We start from the raw sequence: 19,704 nt of genomic DNA on the forward strand, positions 1-19,704 counted from the left end.
TATGCGCTTTCCCAAACTTCGGATATTCGTCGAAATATTTTGCGCAAATTTACAGAGCCCGGCCACTGATATGGCGACCGCAAAATTGTGTAAACATCTGGAACTTACTTAGGCTATCTAGGTGACTGATTATCTCTACTGAACAAACAAGCATTTAAATAAGCACTTTTCCTAATACTTAAACTTCTAAAACGGCTAAAAATCACGAGAGAAGTAAATATTTTCGACAAACGAGTTCGTAGCTTTATGTCACGCTTCACCGTAACTCTGAAATTCAAAATGCGGTCGTTTCCAGACGAAGAAAGCTACTGAGCTGAAGAGTTGTAAACATATATAAATTTAGCACCCCTTATGTCTGATGAGGAGAAAAAACTGTGTGGTGTCCCTTTAGTTTTGGATTTTAGAACATGATGACGTCACGTGCACGGGAAGAATAATTTTGTGATACATACAAAATAAATTATAGTGTAACTAGGTTCTCGCGATGCACTTGACAGGCCCGTGATTTAAAAGCGTTAGAAAATCATTAATTATTATTCTTATTACATATTATAATATAGCTAGGACCCTGCGCGCGCCTTGATTGGTTAAAAACCTATGTTTTTTAGCTCTTATTAACCGAGCTGGAGGTCTGTATGGGAGAATCTTGACCGAGGTCACGATTCTCCCATACAGACCGAATTAGCTCGGTTATTTAATGAGATGTTTATTATATGGTAAAGAAGAAAACTTTAATTCGTTTAATGGAACAGGTTTGCTGACAGTTTGCTTGCGAACGGCGATGAGCTTAACTTAAACCTGCCGAAATTTGCTCGTCCTCTTTACTTTTTTTTTGTTATCAAGCTTTTTGGCACTTCCGTAAATGATTGAGAAGAAAATAAAAGAAATGGGGAACATTTTTGCATTTTAGTTTGCTACTTTTTCAACGCAAAATGAAACCGGTCTAGCTAGATGCCGGTCTAGATGGGAAAATCTAGACCGCGGTCGATATCGATTTCAGCCAATCAAATTCGTGAATTGGGTAGTTCCCAGTCTTTGTGAGACACAGCCATATAATAAATCAGAGTATAAAGCATAGAAAAAGCGTGTTTTATTGTTTTGCGCGTGTAAGAATCTATATCATAAGGCAAATGAAGAAGCCTAAGCCGTATATTACACTGTGGTAAAACACTCCGGACATTTGAGAACACTCAAGAAATGTAGAAAACACTCGCCTGCGGCTCGTGTTTTCTACATTTCCCTTATGTTCTATAATGCCCGTCACGTTTTATCACAGTGTAATACACGGCTCAGGCTTCTTTATTTGTTAAATAAAACTCATTCAATAAAAAAGGTTTCTTTGCTGCTTGAGAGAAATGAACACTGTCCTTGCAGAAGGTTCTTAGCTCATTGGCTTGATGTTGGTCTACATAGAGTCCTTCATTGATGTGGTCTTAATCCTGCAACAAAGAGACAAAGAAACAAAAAATAAGAAAGTTGATGTAAATTGACCTGCACAATATGTAACAGATTTCTCGTTAGCGCTTTCCTGTACTTAATAAAATAAACTCAACTTTAACTTATAAAATAGCAACAGGTCCAAAACGTAACAGGAAAACCCTATTTGACTGGAAGGTTAGTTTTGTTTCTTAACACTGTTTTTCAGCAGCAAGAAGCTCTTAAAAAAATGATTTTAATATCTTAGTATTGGGCACAAGTTACAAAATGTAAACAATGTAGGTATAGATCAAAGGATTAAATGTCAAATCAAAACACTAAAATTTTTTTTATCCCCAAAAATTCTCCAAACAACAGGAACTCACATTATTATTAGTGATGTGAAGCTTCTGTTTATTAATGCCCCAGCACAGTGTGTAAGATTCCATTCTGAGTTTGTTTTTTTGCAACGAAATAAAAGATCGTATTAGGTTTGTTTTTCTCTTTGCCATTACTTACCTTTTTGGAAAAGCAAATGACACGTTATCCCCAATCAGCATAAACGGTGCCCACTCGTGAACCTTGCTAAAACCGTGCTCTCTCATCCACTTCATGGCCTCATGAAGACACTCACTGACACTTACCCCGCGAACAAGGTGCTCGTAGAAGTGACTCATCGACTGCTCTGTTGCCCTGTCCTCCAGAGCCCACAGTGCCACCAACACTGAGCGTGCACCGGATCCTAAGAACGCACGAGCGATTCCCACAACTCCCTCGGCTCTAATTTGTCCACGACCACTGTGACAACAGCTTAGTACCACCAGTTTGGCTCGCAATTGCACTTGTGAAATGTCAGACATTTTCAAAAGGTAGTCGTCTTCTTGTGGAGTCTCAGTAGTCAAGCCAGCAGGAGCAAGAGCAATTTCTCCTCTTTCAGCATTACCATGTGCAGCAATATGTATCAGACCCACTGAGCGTATCCTCTCAAGTACCGCTTGCTTCGTTGCTTGTTGTCCTAACAAAGGCTGAACGCTTAGTAGTTGCCCAATCATCTCTGCTTCCTTTCTTGCACCAGGCAATGGTACGAAGTTCTTATTGACACATTCCCTGTAAATCACCTCACCAACATCAGGATCACCTACTACCAGAGCACCAGTCTGACTGTGATAGTCTGCAGGACTGTCCTGTATGAGCTTTTGAGTCGTCAAAGAAGGAGCAATGCGGATTCTGAAAGTCTCTGATAAATACTTTCCACTTTCATTGAGTAAAGCTGGAAATGGAACACGGTACAAGCCGCGATCAGGAACAATGAGGACCTCAGGCTCGTCAAGTAGGTCGGACACGGGATTGATCAACATTTCGTAGAACAACCGTAGACTCGGTTCGGGATCATCCTTATCCTTTCCTCGCCGTAAACGTTCAAAACCCTCTTCCTGACAAGATTCGAGTTTCGGCTCAATATTTATGTCATTTAAAGATCGATCTTCACAAATCTCTTCCGGTAAAATTCCAAAGCTGCGGAAGCTTTCAGTCATGATAGCAAAAAATTCATCCAAATTTCTAGCAACCTTTGCCAATCTGGTGTGAAGGGTCTTTTTCTCCACTCTAATATTTCGGAAATGAATGGCTCCACTCTTCTCGAGAAGCCACAAAAATACTTCTTGAGTATTATACGAAATGTATAGACAGGTGAAATTACTTTCGTTCTTCATGACATTTTCAATGCCAGTCCTTGTTTGTGGGTCAGCTGATGTGTGTTTTTCAGCAGAGTACTGAGTTGCCATCAAGTCTGCTAGGGCTCTAGCCCGTCCAAGCTCTACAACATTGAGGGCATTCCTGGGATTTCCAGCGGCACAAAAAGATTTACTGAGCAACTGGTAGGGGACACTGTACTTGTCTGCTAATGATATCTTGATGTGATCACTTTCTGCATTAACATCTCGCAAATCTTCGCATTTCTTCACACTTTGAGATATATAGGAAAAGGCTTCCTGGGACTTTTCTTGTTTAAGTTTTGTCAATGTCAGAGACAAATAGCACTCAAGCTCAATTTCGGCATACCCACTATGTTTAACTAATGAAAGTGCCTTCTCAAAATATTTTTCAGCCATGACATATTTATCAAGTGTTAGGAACATAGATCCCAGGCGATGGTAATTTATTGCTTCTTGTTTTCTGTCACCAGTTTGAAGTGTGATAGCAAGAGATTTCTCAAAATATTCTTTAGCTTTGACATTATCGCCAAGAGATTTAAACAAACAGCCTAGATGTTCATAAACAGTTGCTTCTCCTGCTTTGCCTCCAATTTCACTAAAGATTGCGAGTGCTTTGTCATAACATTCTTTACTTTTTCTGTATTTTCGAAGAGATTTAGACAATGCCCCTAGATTTGCGTAAACTTCTGCTTCTCCTGGCCTGTCACCGATTTCCATTCTGATCTTCAGTGCTTTTTCAAGATACTCCTGAGCTTTCACATACTCGACAAGAGTATGAAACAAACGCCCTATGTTACAATAATTTTTTGCTTCTCCCTCTTTGTCACCAAGTTTCTTCGTGATTGCAAGTGCTTTCTGGTAATATTCTTCAGCTTTGACATATTGACCAAGGGATTGAAACACATTTCCAAGGTTTCCATAAAATGACGCTTCTCCTTCTCTATCACCAATTTCTATCTTGATCGCAAGCGCTGTCTCCAGATATTCTTTAGCTTTGACATATTCACCGCGAGATCCAAACACAGTTCCTAGGTTTCCGTAAGCTGTCGCTTCTCCCTCTTTGTCACCAATTTTCATTCTGATTGCAAGTGATTTCTCATAATGTTCTTCAGCTTTGGCATATTGACCAAGAGATATAAACACAGTTCCAAGTTTTCCATAACTTGACGCTTCTCCTGCTCTGTCACCAATTTCCATTTTGATTGCAAGCGCTTTCTCGAAATATTCTTTAGCCTTTAGATATTGACCAAGAGATACAAACATATTTCCAAGGCTTCCATAAGATAACGCTTCTCCTGCTATATCACCAATTTCTCTCATGATAATGTTTGTCCTCTCATAAAGTTCTTTTGCCTCGGCATACATACTTTGAGTCAAATACACCTTTGCCAGTGCCATACCACATGTCCCTTCTCCGTCTGTATCACCACAGTCGCGACAAATAGCGAGAAGTTTCCTGCCGCATGTTATTGCATTTGTGTTGTCGCTGATTCGATAGTACGCGCTGAACATTGTTACATAGATTGCTTCATAAATTGTTTTGATTAATTGTTTTTCTACACTCAGTTCATTTAGCAAAACCAAGCTCTCCTTGCATAACTCGATGGCTTTTAAAGCACGAGCGGTCTTGAGAAGGAAAATAGGCAACCATACACACCAGAAGCTAATCATCATGGCTTCTATAGTTTCTTCTATGTTATTCATGACGCCTTCTTTTTGTAAATCTTGAATCTGAAAAAAAAAAGTTTTCCAGCATTATGTTATGGTTTTGTCAAAAGCGCAAAGACCCGGGAAAGTCAATGTTAGGCAAACAAATCAACTTTCCAAATCCGCTCATCATTTATGTTTCTATCCATGGTTCGCAAGCTGAGGACGCGCCATAAAAGTAACTTTCGCTACCTTTTTCTTCGAAATATTTTGGTAAAACAAGAATAAGAAAGTAAACGTCAACTAAGATGCAAGATAAGATTGCCTCTACTGCTATGGTCTTAAAAGTCTTTTCGGGAATCTCGAGATTTATCATTGATACGATTAATTACTAACTGGAGCTCGTGTGGTACAATTTAGAGAGTAATTGTATCTTGAACAAAATTCTCGTTTGTGATTGGTTTAATTTTCGCGTACCTACTGGTTATCTGTCACGAACTCGGTGGGCGATCAGTTGCTTACTATTTACTTAATGCTTCCTATAGGAGTGATTTAAACTCTAGAAAATAAGTAAGTGCAAATAACTAGGTTTGATCAGGTGTAGCCGCGAGACTTAAATTTTTCCGTTTTTGGTCGACTTTTCTTTTTTGGTTTGGGTTTGTTGTTAAAGGTTAATTTTTGCGTACCTTTTTTGTGCAGTTTTTAAATGCAAATTAGTTTTTTCGCGTCGTGTTATGTAATCGTCTATTGTTTATCACGTAACCTCGTTAAGTTTATTCTTTTAGTTCAAAATTCCGTTTTATAGCGTTGTAGTTCTTTTAGTTGTATTCAGTCGTTGTCAGTTCCGGAGTGTGGTACAGATCTTGTAAGTAGTCTCGTTTTCCTTTCTATTTTTGCTGTTTTTCGTCTTGTTGTAATTTCAGTTTATTTAAGTTTAAGTTCGAATTTATTAATGTCTGTATTTGGTTAAGTTCAGTTTTTCGCCAAATATGGAGAAAAAAGGCTTCCTACTTAAGGTAATTTCCCTGGAATAAAACTGCACATAGATTTTTGTTCAAACTTTGTCCAATGAATATTTATCATATGAGAACTTTAATTATAAAATAAAAAGGAGGGTGCCCAGGCTCGTTAAGGACGGAGCAGTGAGGCATTGAAAATGTCCCATTTTAGCGTTCTTTAATGCTTATTACAAGAACGCATTCCAAGTTATTGTAAACTCTTTGTGAGCCCAGACTCGTGAAAACACGCCTCAAACTACAGTCAATACTTGTGTCGGACACAAATAAACTTTTTAAGTTTGATTTTTACAGACAGCTGAATCCTTGTTAAAATATTGGAACCAAATTGCTTGCCACGGCTATCAAACTGCATAATATTGAAAAGAAAAGACTACAGTGCAGCTGCTATTTTCCTTATTCATTCAATTTTCAACAATAGAAATCAGATCAGTCTTTTCTGACGCAAAGTTAATGATTAGTTGATTAAAATGACTGGAAAAAAATTTGGGGTGCCCGAGCTCGTTGGTGAGCTATAGCCATTTTTCAACTGACAGAACTCAATATCAAGGCAAATCCGCCATGTTTTCAATGTACGCGTGCACGAACGCGCGCTAATTAAATTAATGACGCCATAAATTATGCCCAGTAAGGATGCGAAATGCAATACTGGGAAATGATCTTAACAACCGACTGTTTTCTTTTGTTCAATGTTTGGAAAAAGCCAAGAAACCAAGAGCATAAAGGGTAGGAAAGTTAATCCCTCATGTAGGTCTTGCTCCTAAGGTAACCTCTCGATCCATGTTACATCACTCCAGGTTTTATAAATCCCTGGAGGGTCTGACAAAAGCCAATCCTGCAACGCACATTTTACTCAGCTGGGCCGGGTTATTCGAAAGGCGGTTAACGCCAACCCAGGATTATTTTTTTTTTTAAATTGCTCAAACAATTACAACAATTACAATTAAACTTACACTACAGCTACAAAAAGATGTCAGAAACTATAGAAAATAATACAAGTACACAAATTACAAAATAATAATTATTATTAAAAAACAACAGAAAGCTTACACTTGTTGCGGCACGCTGCCTAGAGTACAGTATAATTTATAATTACAGTATTCACTTAACGAAATTTAGCATAGATTTCTATGATTGATTAAAATTACATTTGTTAATAGGGTCGCGCAGTGCTGGTTGCTGGTTATCAGGATCTAGCTATTCAATTTCCCCTTATTTTCGATTTTCCATTGTATATTTAGTTTTTGTTTGAATTGATTAAAAAACGTTTAAAACAGATCTAAAAAAGTAAAATTGTCTCTTAAATTTTCGACCGCCTTCTGCGGTCTTCTTCAGAGAATGATGATTTCGCGCGATTCACAGAATTTTAATAAGCTGGGACGTTATTGTTCGTTGCCCCCTAGGGAGGCAAGCAGTGACGCGTAAACCCTTGGGAAGGGTGCTCTTTCATTTACGGAGTTTTTGTCTAAGAAAGAGTGCAAGGATTCCAGAAACAGTCTTTTGTTCTTGCCGCTCACACCAGTTTCAAGAATGTTGGCGTAAATAGGATGTATTGTAATCCTTGCACTCTTTCTTCACAAGATAGATATTTTCCAGTATTCTTAAGAAGATCTTGTAGACGAGACAGCCAAATATTTAATCGAGACAGCCAGATATTTAATTTTGTTTCCATTTTTTGAATTTTGACGAAAATGCTTTGGACGTTACTCTCATCACGATTGTCCGAAATATAGATTCCCAGTGTTTTAGTTGGTTCATTAGTTATGTCTATTGCTTGGGGTTTAGTTTTATTCTTCTTCTGCGGTCCAATCCAGATACCTTTGGTCTTCTTTCTGTTCAATTTGAGGCCTGAGATTTCGGCAAATTTGTTTAAAATCGTTATATTTTCCTTTAGTGATTCAATCTCCTTACAGATAACGGTCGTGTCATCAGAAAATTGGCTTAGTTTTATTTCAACATTATTTGGGAGCTTTATTCCCTTACTCTTGCTATTTTGACGTATCTTATGCGCTAGTAGTTTTGCGGATAATATAAAAAGAATAGGACTCAAGGGACAGCCTTGTCGAACATCTCGGGATACCTTAAAGTAATTTGTAACGTAACCTCCGTTTATTATTCCGCTTTCTACATCCGAGTACATCACAGAGATCCAGGTCCTCAGGTTTGGACCAAAATTGAGACATTTTAGCGTATTATCGATGAAGGAATTGCCATTCTAACGTATCAAATGCTTTCTCGAAATCTATAAGTACCATAATTCCTGGAATTTTGTTTAGTTCAGTGTATTCCATAACGTCATTGAGATATCTTACGTTTTGACCAATAAACCTTCCTTTGACAAATCCAGTTTGATCTGAAAATATTAATTTGGGTAATTTGAGTTCAATTCTTTTCGCAATTGTTCTTGCTAGTATTTAACAGTCGACATTTGGAAGTGTAATTGGACGCCAAGTTGTTAATTCGACCAGGTAGCTCTCACCTTTTGGTACTAGTGAGATTTGAGAGATTGACATTTTTCCTTTATCAAACGCTTCATTATAGGAGTCTAGGAGATGGTCACCCAGCTGGGCCGGGTTGTTCGAAAGCCGGTTAACGCTAACCCAGGATCAAAAGTTAATCGAAGTATCCATTTTTCTTGTATAAAAATGTTTTTCATTGTTCCAAATGGTCGAGACAGCAGCAAAAATGTAGAAATTTTCAAAAATAATACGACTTTTTTAATTTTCACAAACATGTTTCGACGGTACATCCGTCATCGTCAGTGTGACGGTTTTGAAAGTTTACAGTGATTTAAAACGTGCCTGTTACAAATCCTACGTTACATTGCATTGGAAAACAATACGCTAGATAAATTTCGAAGTTAATGGAATTAAAAGATGCGCGTGCGCGTGCAGCTATAGGGAAAGCGTCAAATCGATGTGTTTGACCTGTTAATTAAGGTCAGGCTTTTCCCACTTGATGTACATAGACTCCTTAAGCTTAACTTGGTACTTGGTAGGTGCAGTTTAAGACCTTGAAGCAGTCTAAGTTACAAGAGGTACGGCACGACTCTGAAGCCTGCAAATGCTTATAAACGTGAGAAGATCTGTCCGATGACAAGTGCTCGTGCACGCGCGTGGAGAAATGTCGGCTTGTTTCGCCAACGTAACAAGCATTACAGCTTGCACAAGAAAATTTGTACACGATGCGCGTACGGAGCCTGTCAGGGAGAGCATCTTTCATTGTACTTTTATGCGCCTTTTTCCTTTTCCAAGAACACATCTACGCAATACGCGCGGTATCATTATTCTCGGGAGAACTGGGTACCATATCTTAAAATAACTTGAAAACGGTTGATACCTACACGAGAGATTAATTTTCTTACCCTTAATCCTCTCTTAACGAAACTGATCTGTGAACGGTCCAACTCAACGGTCCGCACTGTAGCTCTGTTTGCGGTTTGCTAACATGTAACAGTCAAGAAATTGATTGCATATACTCATTTGAACTGTAACAAAAACATGAAACTAACTGTCCACTCTTCTCTTTCCTTGGACACTATTTTTTTTCTCACAAAACAATGCGTGGTTCACCGGGTAACGGTTTACAACCATATCAGCTAACTCTTTCCTTTTTTTCAACAAAGAAAATTGAAAAACGACAGAACGCGGGCAAAACTTCAGGGCAGATTTCAAATTGGAAGTGTAATTTATTGGCACTTAATGGGCTCCGTATTCGCCGCTCGCCGCTCGTATGTCAGTCTCGCCATTACGCTTGCACATTCTCCCGTTTCGCTTTCTTTCCCACGGATTTTCGAGCAAAACAGAGATTGCTCGCAGTCCACATTAATCTATGGACACCCATGTCATCTTACATCAAAGGCGACATTTTATTCCTCTGGTAATTTGTAAACACATCTCAATTTTTTTTTCCAAAAAAGTATTGTAGACGTTGGCGAAATGACTTACAAGCATAGGCGAACTGATCCAGGACATTGGCGAGTCGACTTCATACGTTGGCGAAACGACCGATTACCACCCCGACAAGTATATTGAGGAAGGAATATAGAAAATGAAACACATTTCAGCGCAAACTACTCCCTAATTTGTGTCAATAAAACCTCAGCCGAACTAATTTTTGGTCCGGGCGAATCGACTGTTTTTTTCGGGCGAAACGGTTCTTGGAGAAACGACAGGCTACCGTATATTTAGGGCAGCACATGGAACCAATCAGAATTTTCCGTTTCATTTTCATAGCCCAGTTTGCCATGTCATAATAACCTGCGAACAGGGGAGTTTTCCCGCGCTCTGTATTTATGCTTTTTGTCTGTTACCGGTCACTCAAAAAGCCACGCCAGATACAATTCCCTCACAAAATGTGGGTGGTCGTTTTGAAGGGAAATCATAGTCTTAGCGATAGCTGGGCCCTCGTGAAGAAAACGCTCGAAAATTTAAAATCATAATTAGGGAGCATCATACTTTATTGTACACCGTTCAACGATGTTCCACGGCAGCGGAACCATTTTGTGCAGGAATAAACACTTCAGAACTGAAATGTATGCTTGTCAGTTAAGCTCATTTATGCGACAGCGAGTTAAGAAATTGCGTGCTAGACAATAATTCTGAAAATTATAGAAAACATTTTTTACGTACAATAAATTTGCTTTGCTCAAAATATCTTAAATGTTTTAGAAGAATGGCTTTTAGCGCAGGCTTTCTTACAGGATGTTTTTTAAATCACATGAGTGAATAAGCTATTGTCGTGAGTTTATTCCTGGACTTTTCGGCTGCATTTCACTTAGATATACAGCTGCTAATTTGTAGATGTATATCTCGACGACACAATAACTTGCCTTATTTAATATTAATATTTAGTGGCATTGACAAAAACACATAACATTACAAGCTAAGTTCTACTCACCAGGGCAATGTTGAAGACTGAAGGCCGGCTCGTATTTCTTGACTAGAGTGAACGTTACTGTGAAATTCATTTTATACTGTTTGCTTTTGAAAGTAAAATATCAGGACACTGTCATTCTCAAGGTCATCCGTTCCTTCGGGAAATTAGAAAATGAAATCTGCTGGTGAGATCATTGGCCACTTAAGCAATATTTGCACATCGATGACATTGATGACATTTGGAAAATGAATGACTTCGTTTTGGAATTTTGGACGAAGACGTTCTGCGGTGGGGTAAATAATGTTGAAATCACGAAATAAAGTTGCTAGACACTAGAAACACAACCTGGTTGTCACACCGCTTAACTGCAGAGGTGTTAATAGAAACTCCGCAAAGTGTCTTGCCAAATATGTGATTAAATAGAATGATTGAGAATCAAGGAACCTGAAAGGAAATTTATCGCTCAAACTTAACAATGAGCAAAAGGAACTGATTTTTTTTGCGGCGAACCCTCAACGTAGCCTGCTCTTGTCGAACTTAAGAAATGCTTGATGAAAAAGTGTGATAACGGAGTCTATCAAGCCAAGCATCTATATAATACATAGCAAGAGGCAGCCTTAAATGGCGTGTGTGCGATCACATGGCCTCAATTTCACAGTCCGCCATCTTTGAGGACCACTTTGGCGGCTTTTCCCAACGTTTTCCTTCTTGAGTGCAAGCAGCAAAAAATGTTTTTCGGTAACATTTCGGCATTATTTTTACATCTATGGTTTAAAATTGGAAAGCTAGCTGATTGGAAAAGTTCTTCTTTTTAGTCTTGTCAAATTCAATTGGAAAAACGCTGTAGAACAATTCTTTTACTCCAGTTCGCATGCTGGCGTTTTGCTTTAGCGTTGGCTGGTCTGTTGGCGTTCTGTTATTGACTGGACCATATAGCTATGCCTTATTGGGATATAAAGGAGATATGATCAAAACGAGAGTGTCGATACACATTAATTAGAGAATAATCCTGATTAATTTGAGTTTGCATCGAGTCTGTTCAGTACCACTTCAAACAGCTTCTCCCCGAAAATTTTAAGCTTGAGTTAGATGGCAGGATATCGCATGCCTTTTGAATCGCCGCTGACGTAAATTGTATGGTTTCTGATCCAAGAACTTCTTTGAACTTCATTCGTCTAGTTTGTATTAAACCGAAAGCCAGAAGTCGATAAAACGTCGTTACTTAATTTAGTTCAGCGTGTTTATTTGGCCAACTGATCGCATGATTTATGGCTGGGAGAAATGATGCAGAATTATACATAGACTTTGATAATTAAATTTTACCACATAACTGAATTTTAATTGAGGTTGTCGGTTATATTTTTGCCTCCGTAACCTTTCATGATATTTTGAAGCCGTTTTTATCTTGGGGAAACGTGTCGAAACGTCGACCGAATTCCCGGAAAACCAGACGCCCACTCGATCTCGTATATTTACACAAAAAATTTCAGTTAGGGAGCAGGTTTCACAGCTGAATATGATTTTACTAATGATTTGTTTATAGGTTTGGAAGGTTTTCAACTACCGTTAAATTTAAGAATTATGTTCATGTATTAGATTTTATACACATTGTATACAAGACAACGTATTTAAATTATCGGCATTTGATTTTACAGAAGAACACATTATTTGCATAATTAGTTCGCTAGCATGAATAATGGTTCTATAAAGATCACTCTACGCTTCTTCATGTAACTAGTTTAAGCGCATACCCAGTGACAAAGTAATCAAGGGTTTTAGATAATCCCTTCAAGAAAGCTTTACTTAAAAACGTCGCCAATAAGAGAAGAAAAACTGAAACCAAACAAGCTATCCTTACGAGTTCCAATAAAGTACATTTTTACTGAAGACCAAACCGACTGATATCCGACTAACGTACGTCCATAAAGATCAGGGTGATTTACTGTACCGGCTTTCTACAGAGGAACATTTTGCACCGCTAGCGAGCCAAACGTCCGACAAAAGAGCGAACCGGGTAGAGAATATCGGCATCTTCCAGCAGCACGAAAGGAACGACTAGTACACAGTGGTCTACGAAAGGACAGAGGCGACTCAACAACTGGCGGACTATGGCGAGAACTGAGTCATCTAAGGAACCTCTTTGGGAAGAAGACCATACTACATAAAACTAACTCAAAGGAACCTTTTCCCATGTTCTAGTTATTAATCAAACGGCTTGAGGCCTATAATTCTATCAACATGTTTGGACCAAAAATTTACCACAAGATGGACCTGCAGATCCATAATTTCGGTGTGAAAATCTTCGCTATAAAACTTATGACGGCGTTGTCAAGCATGTTTTAAGTAAGCCATGGCTTGGTTTATGGCGATTTTAGTAGAGTAAACGATTTCAGTTTTCCTCCTGAGTGAAAACGTGTTACGTCCGTTAGCGCGTGCGCGCATATAAGCGCGAGCGGCAGCGCGAGCAAGACCTCACAAACACGTCACAAAAGGCAAAATGGTTTTAGTTTGCAAGTTTACCATAGAAACGATCAGTTGTAAACAGGTTAGCTTGCCGTGAACATTGCGAGAATTCTTTCACTCTGTTCGCATGTAGTATCAAGTTAAGGACGATGCTTACTAAATACCAAGGGTTTTGCGCCAGGTAAGGACCACGCGGAAAAAGTTGATCTTTGCAAGGGCTACTGGAATCCACAAAGAAAAATGTGGGTAGCCAAGCATTTTTTCGAGATAATTAGCCTTGAATCTCAACAAAAATGCTGACATCAGCATTTTCCTGAAAAAAGAAGGAAATGATATTTCTTCACAGATTTCCATAGAATTCGCCTTTACGTACAGAAAAGCAAACACATTTAAAAGATCTTTAAACTACATGGTAAATAGTGACAAAAAAAAACATTTCTGATATGTTTTTAATAACAATATCGTTGCAAAATCGCTTTTAACGTATCTGACAGCCTACCTCTGGCTCAGCTAAAATACAGTCTAAATACATTTTGCTCACAACCAGAAACTAATCACGTGTTGAATAGACTTGCCACTTCCATTTCATAACATAAAATGTACGGGTAACCACGCGTTTTTTAAAGTTATTGATCTTTTTTGAAAACTTTTACGGTGCCCGTTACATTTTTTCCTGTCACCTCCCCAGTAAGTGAGACATTTGCGTATCTCGCACTTGTTTTGCGCGCGCACTACGCCATCTGCAGGTACATGTTTACGGTTGGATTTCAGTATAATTTTTGACAGATAATAGCTAGGTTTTCAGCTGGAAGACGTAAACAGTTTGTAGTTAGCGATATGCTGTTATTCTGGTGTTCCTGGTTTAAGTAGAGTTTCATTAAACTTGATCTGGTCACAGTAGGAAAATTTTGCTTTCATTTTAGTCGTGTACGTGGTAGCGTAGTTGATTGCGTCAATTTCAGCCCCAGCACGCGCGTGGAGCTAAACCATGGCTTGCGTGATGCGCAGGACGTGTGCGCACTAACAAAAGTAGGCACCGTCCTTAATTTGTTGTTCAATCACTGGAGATTGACCATGCCTGAGATTAACGCATACTTATCAAACAGCACGGAATCACGCGGTGAAAAGCGTGTGATTAATTATCCGAATTTTTCGGAAAGCGTGCGCTTAAAAAGAAAGCGCGAAATGGAAACAGAAACAACTTCGCCGAAGAAAAGGCGCACGGAAAATGAGGTGAGTAAGAATTCATTTGACTTAAATCACGTAAAATACTGCGGAAACATTCATCCATATATATATAGAATCGTTTTGATTCAGTTTTTGTGTGGGGAGTAACGCGAAAGTGTGTTCTTAATTCTTTCCTTTCTGTTTTTGAGTTCTCCTCTTCATAAGAAAAGAGACTTAAAATAACAAACGAAGAAATAGATGCATTTTTTTCACTTTACAATATCTGTACAGGAATAAATGTACTCTCTGTTAATTTTTGTCTTCTTACAAGTGTAACTTATGCTAACGTTTAATTTTTTTTCATCAAAGGGTTGCTTTAGCCAGAGAAGGGGAAAAAGTACTTCTAAATTCCACAGGTAATCAAAAAAAATTAATAACTTGTATACGTCCAAAAAAGTTTCTAAACGAACTCGTCATTTTGTTTTTCTACAGAAACAAATTGAGATGTGTCTGGAGCGAGTCTGAGAAAGATTATCTGGAGAAAATCAGTAGTTACGAAAGCTTTTTGTCTCTTGATTATGAGGTGAGGTGGTTTCTAATCTGGCTCAAACTTGACTGAAATCGTTGGTTTTACGTACTGTTATATTACACACAGTTTTGCCAATAATTTACATCATTACAGTTTATACAGCCTTTCTGAGTATAAAATTGAAGCACTGCACCGTAGACGTTCTAACTAACCCAATAACAAAAAGAAAAAAGAAATAAATAAACCGATTGATAACTATTTTGCTCTAGCCGTATTAATAATTCTGCGTTCTTCGCGTATTTCTTGTTTCTTCAGAAACCCGACTGGGTAAACGCCGAGATGAAATTGACACTGTCAGCCGACAGCTTGTCATCTTGGGATTCCAATTATGAAGACGATCAAGAGAAACGTTCTGAAGTGCCAGAATTTATCAAGAAACTAGCTTCTCAAGGTAAGTTGAATTCAACAACAACAACTTTATTTGAACTTTGAGAACTAAGCCTAGATTTTAAGGTGGCTAACTACAGTTTTTTCTGAGACAATAGAGCGCGCTACCATTGCCTGCCAAACGGCAGTATTAATCGCGCGTTCAAAAATAACGCAAGTTACCCTAAGAAGAAACGAAATCACTGCAGCACTTGAAAGGCGTTAAATCACTTCGGTATAAGTAGCGATAGTTTCAAACTCCGTTCAAACAAGTGTTTAAGCCTAGGGCCAAAAAAATATGACAAAAAAGCTCTATAAATAACCGGTAAAAGAGCTCTAATCTACTCTTGCTTTCTCGCACGCGCCTAAATGAATAACCACGCGTGACACCACGCGTGTTTTTCTGATTTTTGTGACGTCAGCGTTACCAAATAAATGCTAATTTTCTCGCGTTCCCTCTGCCGAATTTTTTTTTTATTTAACTCAGTTCTAACCACATACGATTGCTTGATTTTTTGGCATGTTAAAACTGGATTTTTTCTTTGTTTTTGATTTGCAGCTGAGCTTGCTGCTTATGACATAGGAAAAGTCCTTGGAGCTGGTTCATTCGGTCAAGTCGTCGCTGCAACACGCAAAGGGGGCAATCTGCCGGCAAGGTGAGCTCAACAGTGATCTGCATTTCTTTATCAAATTATGCATTATTTTCTGGGAAGACACATTTGGGCAAGACTGATAAATATAAGGTCTTGTTTTGCTCTAGACTCCCACTGGTATTTGCCTCATGTCAGTAAAGCACCACGAGGTTCCAGATTTCAGTCTTGTTTACCAGTAACAGAAGTTGATAAATTTCCAAAACATAGCATTATTTTCTAATATATATGTAGAATTAAAGTAACAAAACTAAAAGAGTTTATATTTCCTCTCAGGTGGCGCTTAAATTTGTGCAGAAAGCTCAGTCAAGGAATTTAAACAGGTTGGTAAATGTAAAATTGGGTTATCATTGAAAACAGCTTTTGGCTGATACTTTCAAGGCAGTGTAATATAAGGGTACAGAAGCAGTATTGTTAAGTCGAAAAAAGATTAACAAGTTGTGATACTTGAGAAAGCCAGGTGAAGACTTCGAAAAATAGTACCCAAAAAAAACTAACCCACCCTCCCTCCCTTGTTATAGATAAACGGGGCAGAAATTCCATCCGAGGCTTATCCTCAGCGCCAAGCAAGGCACCGTCACGTGATCGACATATATGAAGTGGTCGACACTGATGAGCATTATGTTTACGTCATGGAAAGACCGGAAGTCTGTAAAGACCTGTTTGACGTCATACACGACCGAGACAGCCTGGGGCGACCACTGACAGAACGAGAAGCCCGACGATACTTTGCCCAGATCCTGCAGGCCAACATCAACTGCGAGGAGACTGGTGTCCTACACCGAGACATCAAACCAGAGAACATCCTGGTGGACATGCGCACTGATGAAGCCAAGTTGATTGACTTTGGACTGGCATCTGAAGTTCAACAAGAACCTTTCACGAAATTCAGAGGTGAGAATAATGCTGGAGTGTCTTATGTGCGACATTTGCAAGTAAAATAAAACCTGGCAGCTTATGTGATAGTGTGATTTGTTTGCATTCAGGCACACCACAGTACATGCCTCCTGAATTCAGTAAATCCAAGCAATATGACGGCTGTCAGGGCACTGTGTGGCAAATGGGAATCCTTCTTGTGGATATGCTGTCACCTGTAGTCCCAGCATTTAAACATCCACGTCACGCTCTGCGCATGGCACCTAGAGTACCACACCAGCTTTCACCAGGTATTTTCTTCTTAATCTCTACTTGCTATATCAAGTAGAAACACTTTCACTGTTTCTCTTATAATAATATACATGAAAAAATTACTCGATTCTGATTGGCTGAGAGCAGTGCAGTTCAAGTGTAACATCAGTGCAAAAACTGTAACACCAGTGCAAATTACACATCGTAATTCTAGGTTATGATTGGCTGAAAGAAAATAGGAAATTTACTAAGCCAATGATATCACATAAAATGATGACGAAAATTTAGTGCAGAAACTTTGAAAAAAGTTTTCTCGAATGAGAAAAAACGGCCTAAAGAAAGATCTTCCGGCATTTCCTACACGAAAATTTTTTTCATGTTTATATTATTAATAAGTAATCATACGGTTTTTCCCGTTCAATTTGGGATTAATTAGCACTTGTGAGTTTTTTAAAAAAACTGAAATTGAACTCGAAACCGTATGATTACCTATACCTATTAACTTTCACCTTCCATATTGATTCTGTAGCGGGTAATTTCAGCTCCGTGATACAATGCTTACATCTCGATATTTATCTTTTTATTTCTTTTCAACAGAGGCAAAGAACCTTATTTACTCGCTGCTGAACATGACTCCAAGCAATCGTCCAACTCTGAAACAAACTCTGCAGGATCCATGGTTCGCCGTGACAGACTAAACTTCTATCATCACTCGTGAAACACATCTGTTATTTAGCCAATGAACTGAGTTGAAAGATAATTAATATTATATTAATTACATAGCTTACTGATCGGCTTCTAAGCCATTAAAAGTTAACAGTGCAATTTAGATTTTTGCCCACTAAAGTCGGACCATATATAACAGCTGTGAATAGACATTAATCTAATAAAAATGGTCGTTAAGTTATTACAAACTGTTATACAATATCCGCAAATTATGACAGATATCTATTATTGATCTAATAAACCGTTTATGAGATCAGTAATAGATACCTTTCATGAATGCGCCAGATTTGTTCGATTACGGTGTAATTCATTGGATTTACTGAGCAAGTTCAGTTAAAAGTATACAAGAATAAAATGGAATAGATCGTTTGTTTTATTTCGTTAGAGAATCCTTGATTTCGTAGTAGCTTTACAGGAAGTCAGGCACAAAGACATACAAGTCATCACAGTGTATATAGAGTAATTATATCATAAAGTCATGAAGTATATTTTAAATGATGAGAATAGTTTCTGAATAAAGTATTTATGCGCTGTTATAATATGGATTAGTTACTGGGTACATTAATTAAGGCAGCGTCTACACTACGCTGGAGAGATTTGTAAACGCAAGTTTATTTCTGCGGTTATGCCTTCCAGCTGGAGAAATTTGAAAACGGCGGCTTTTTGTTTTCGTGTGGACGGAAAACATTTTGAAAACGGAATTTTTCGAGACGGTTGCGTCATGATAATCATGTGATTTCCCTGACTGAGTTTTTCTCAAACACAAATCCAAAATGACCGGTGATTGTTGCGTTTTTAAATTCCTCCGGCGTAGTGTGGACGGAAAACATTTGAGGCGTTCACAGAGTGAAACCTCCGTTTTCCAATTCATCCGGTGTAATGTGGACGGAGCCTAAAATGTTTTATCAGAAGAAATAAAACATAGAACACCGTGTTTAATTGATTCGTATGCGACAAAACGGTGAATAAAGCATTATTATAGAGACGTCAAATCCATGCATTAGATTGCCGGATCAAAACAAAGACCCTCAAAAAAAAAAGCCTGTCCAACATACTAGATTTGGCCAAAAGTTGAGCAGCAAAATCCCAACCCAGACTCAAAGCGATTAAAATCTCAGCGACGCTCAAAGGGCGGGCGCAAAAAAAGTGAGGTACAGAATCTCGCACTTCGCGCGTGGACTACCCTCCACCGGGAAGGACTTTGATGTTGTGCCTGTTTGTTTCTCTAGAAAGAATTCGTTGTAACATTAACCTTGCATACGGGCAATGCCTGTGGTATTTGAATTAGCCAATCAACATTTAGCAGGCGGGAAAGATCGGAGACACAGAGCAGTTAGTTGGGGTGGAAGTAAAGTTAGATTTATACATGTACGAAAATATTGGCGATTCTTCTGGTGTGATTTTACTTACAACACTTTACTGCGATTGAAATATCGCTTTAGAATATTCTACTAGTTTAATTACAGGTTTAAGCACGCTTCTGTTAACGTCGTTTCCTCGTGCAATACTTGGCTTGCACTGTCACGCCATAAAAAAAATTAATTCGAACACCATTCAGAGGATAAAGTCAAGAAATTGTGATGTTATAGGAGACTGATAAAGAAGACGCTTCTCCAAGTTTAAAGTCTATGCGCTTTCCCAAACTTCGGATATTCGTCGAAATATTTTGCGCAAATTTACAGAGCCCGGCCACCGATATGGCGACCGCAAAATTGTGTAAACATCTGGAACTTACTTAGGCTATCTAGGTGACTGATTATCTCTACTGAACAAACAAGCATTTAAATAAGCACTTTTCCTAATACTTAAACTTCTAAAACGGCTAAAAATTACGAGAGAAGTAAATATTTTCGACAAACGAGTTCGTAGCTTTATGTCACGCTTCACCGTAACTCTGAAATTCAAAATGCGGTCGTTTCCAGACGAAGAAAGCTGCTGAGCTG

The 19,704-nt window shown here is 38.5% G+C and overlaps 2 protein-coding genes across 3 annotated transcripts; one reads left to right on the top strand and one right to left on the bottom strand.

Moving 5' to 3' along the window:
- Positions 1–934: 934 nt before the first annotated feature.
- On the bottom strand, positions 935–10,763 carry LOC145477876 (uncharacterized). 2 transcript variants are annotated; one of them, XM_081455735.1, is made up of 4 exons: positions 10,694–10,763; positions 9,159–9,236; positions 1,936–4,862; positions 935–1,439 (listed from the first exon to the last, which is right to left on the bottom strand). In XM_081455735.1, the coding sequence occupies exons 3-4, from the start codon at positions 4,833–4,835 to the stop codon at positions 1,406–1,408; spliced, it is 2,934 nt and encodes a 977-aa protein (XP_081311861.1). In that variant the 5' UTR covers positions 4,836–4,862; positions 9,159–9,236; positions 10,694–10,763; the 3' UTR covers positions 935–1,405. The 2 variants fall into 2 exon arrangements, with proteins under 2 accessions (XP_081311861.1, XP_081311862.1); XM_081455736.1 differs by lacking the exon at positions 9,159–9,236 and having other exon boundaries at positions 10,694–10,751.
- A 3,600-nt stretch (positions 10,764–14,363) lies between these two features.
- Positions 14,364–17,733, top strand: LOC145468037 (serine/threonine-protein kinase pim-3-like). Its single transcript, XM_081451699.1, has 8 exons — positions 14,364–14,368; positions 14,795–14,885; positions 15,147–15,282; positions 15,817–15,913; positions 16,018–16,027; positions 16,429–16,801; positions 16,894–17,073; positions 17,633–17,733. The coding sequence occupies exons 1-8, from the start codon at positions 14,364–14,366 to the stop codon at positions 17,731–17,733; spliced, it is 993 nt and encodes a 330-aa protein (XP_081307825.1).
- Positions 17,734–19,704: the final 1,971 nt, after the last annotated feature.

The sequence above is a fragment of the Orbicella franksi genome, chromosome 2, assembly GCF_964199315.1.
Source record: "Orbicella franksi chromosome 2, jaOrbFran1.1, whole genome shotgun sequence".
In the NCBI taxonomy this organism is placed as follows: domain Eukaryota; kingdom Metazoa; phylum Cnidaria; class Anthozoa; order Scleractinia; family Merulinidae; genus Orbicella; species Orbicella franksi.

Coding starts and splice junctions, on each gene's coding strand:
- LOC145477876 (XM_081455735.1), bottom strand. CDS start 4,835: ATGAATAACATAGAAGAAACTATAGAAGCCATGATGATTAGCTTCTGG. Junction 1,440..1,935: donor TCATTTGCTTTTCCAAAAAG/GTAAGTAATGGC, acceptor TCTTTGTTGCAG/GATTAAGACCACATCAATGA.
- LOC145468037 (XM_081451699.1), top strand. Junction 15,283..15,816: donor CAAGAAACTAGCTTCTCAAG/GTAAGTTGAATT, acceptor TTTGATTTGCAG/CTGAGCTTGCTGCTTATGAC. Junction 17,074..17,632: donor ACCACACCAGCTTTCACCAG/GTATTTTCTTCT, acceptor TCTTTTCAACAG/AGGCAAAGAACCTTATTTAC.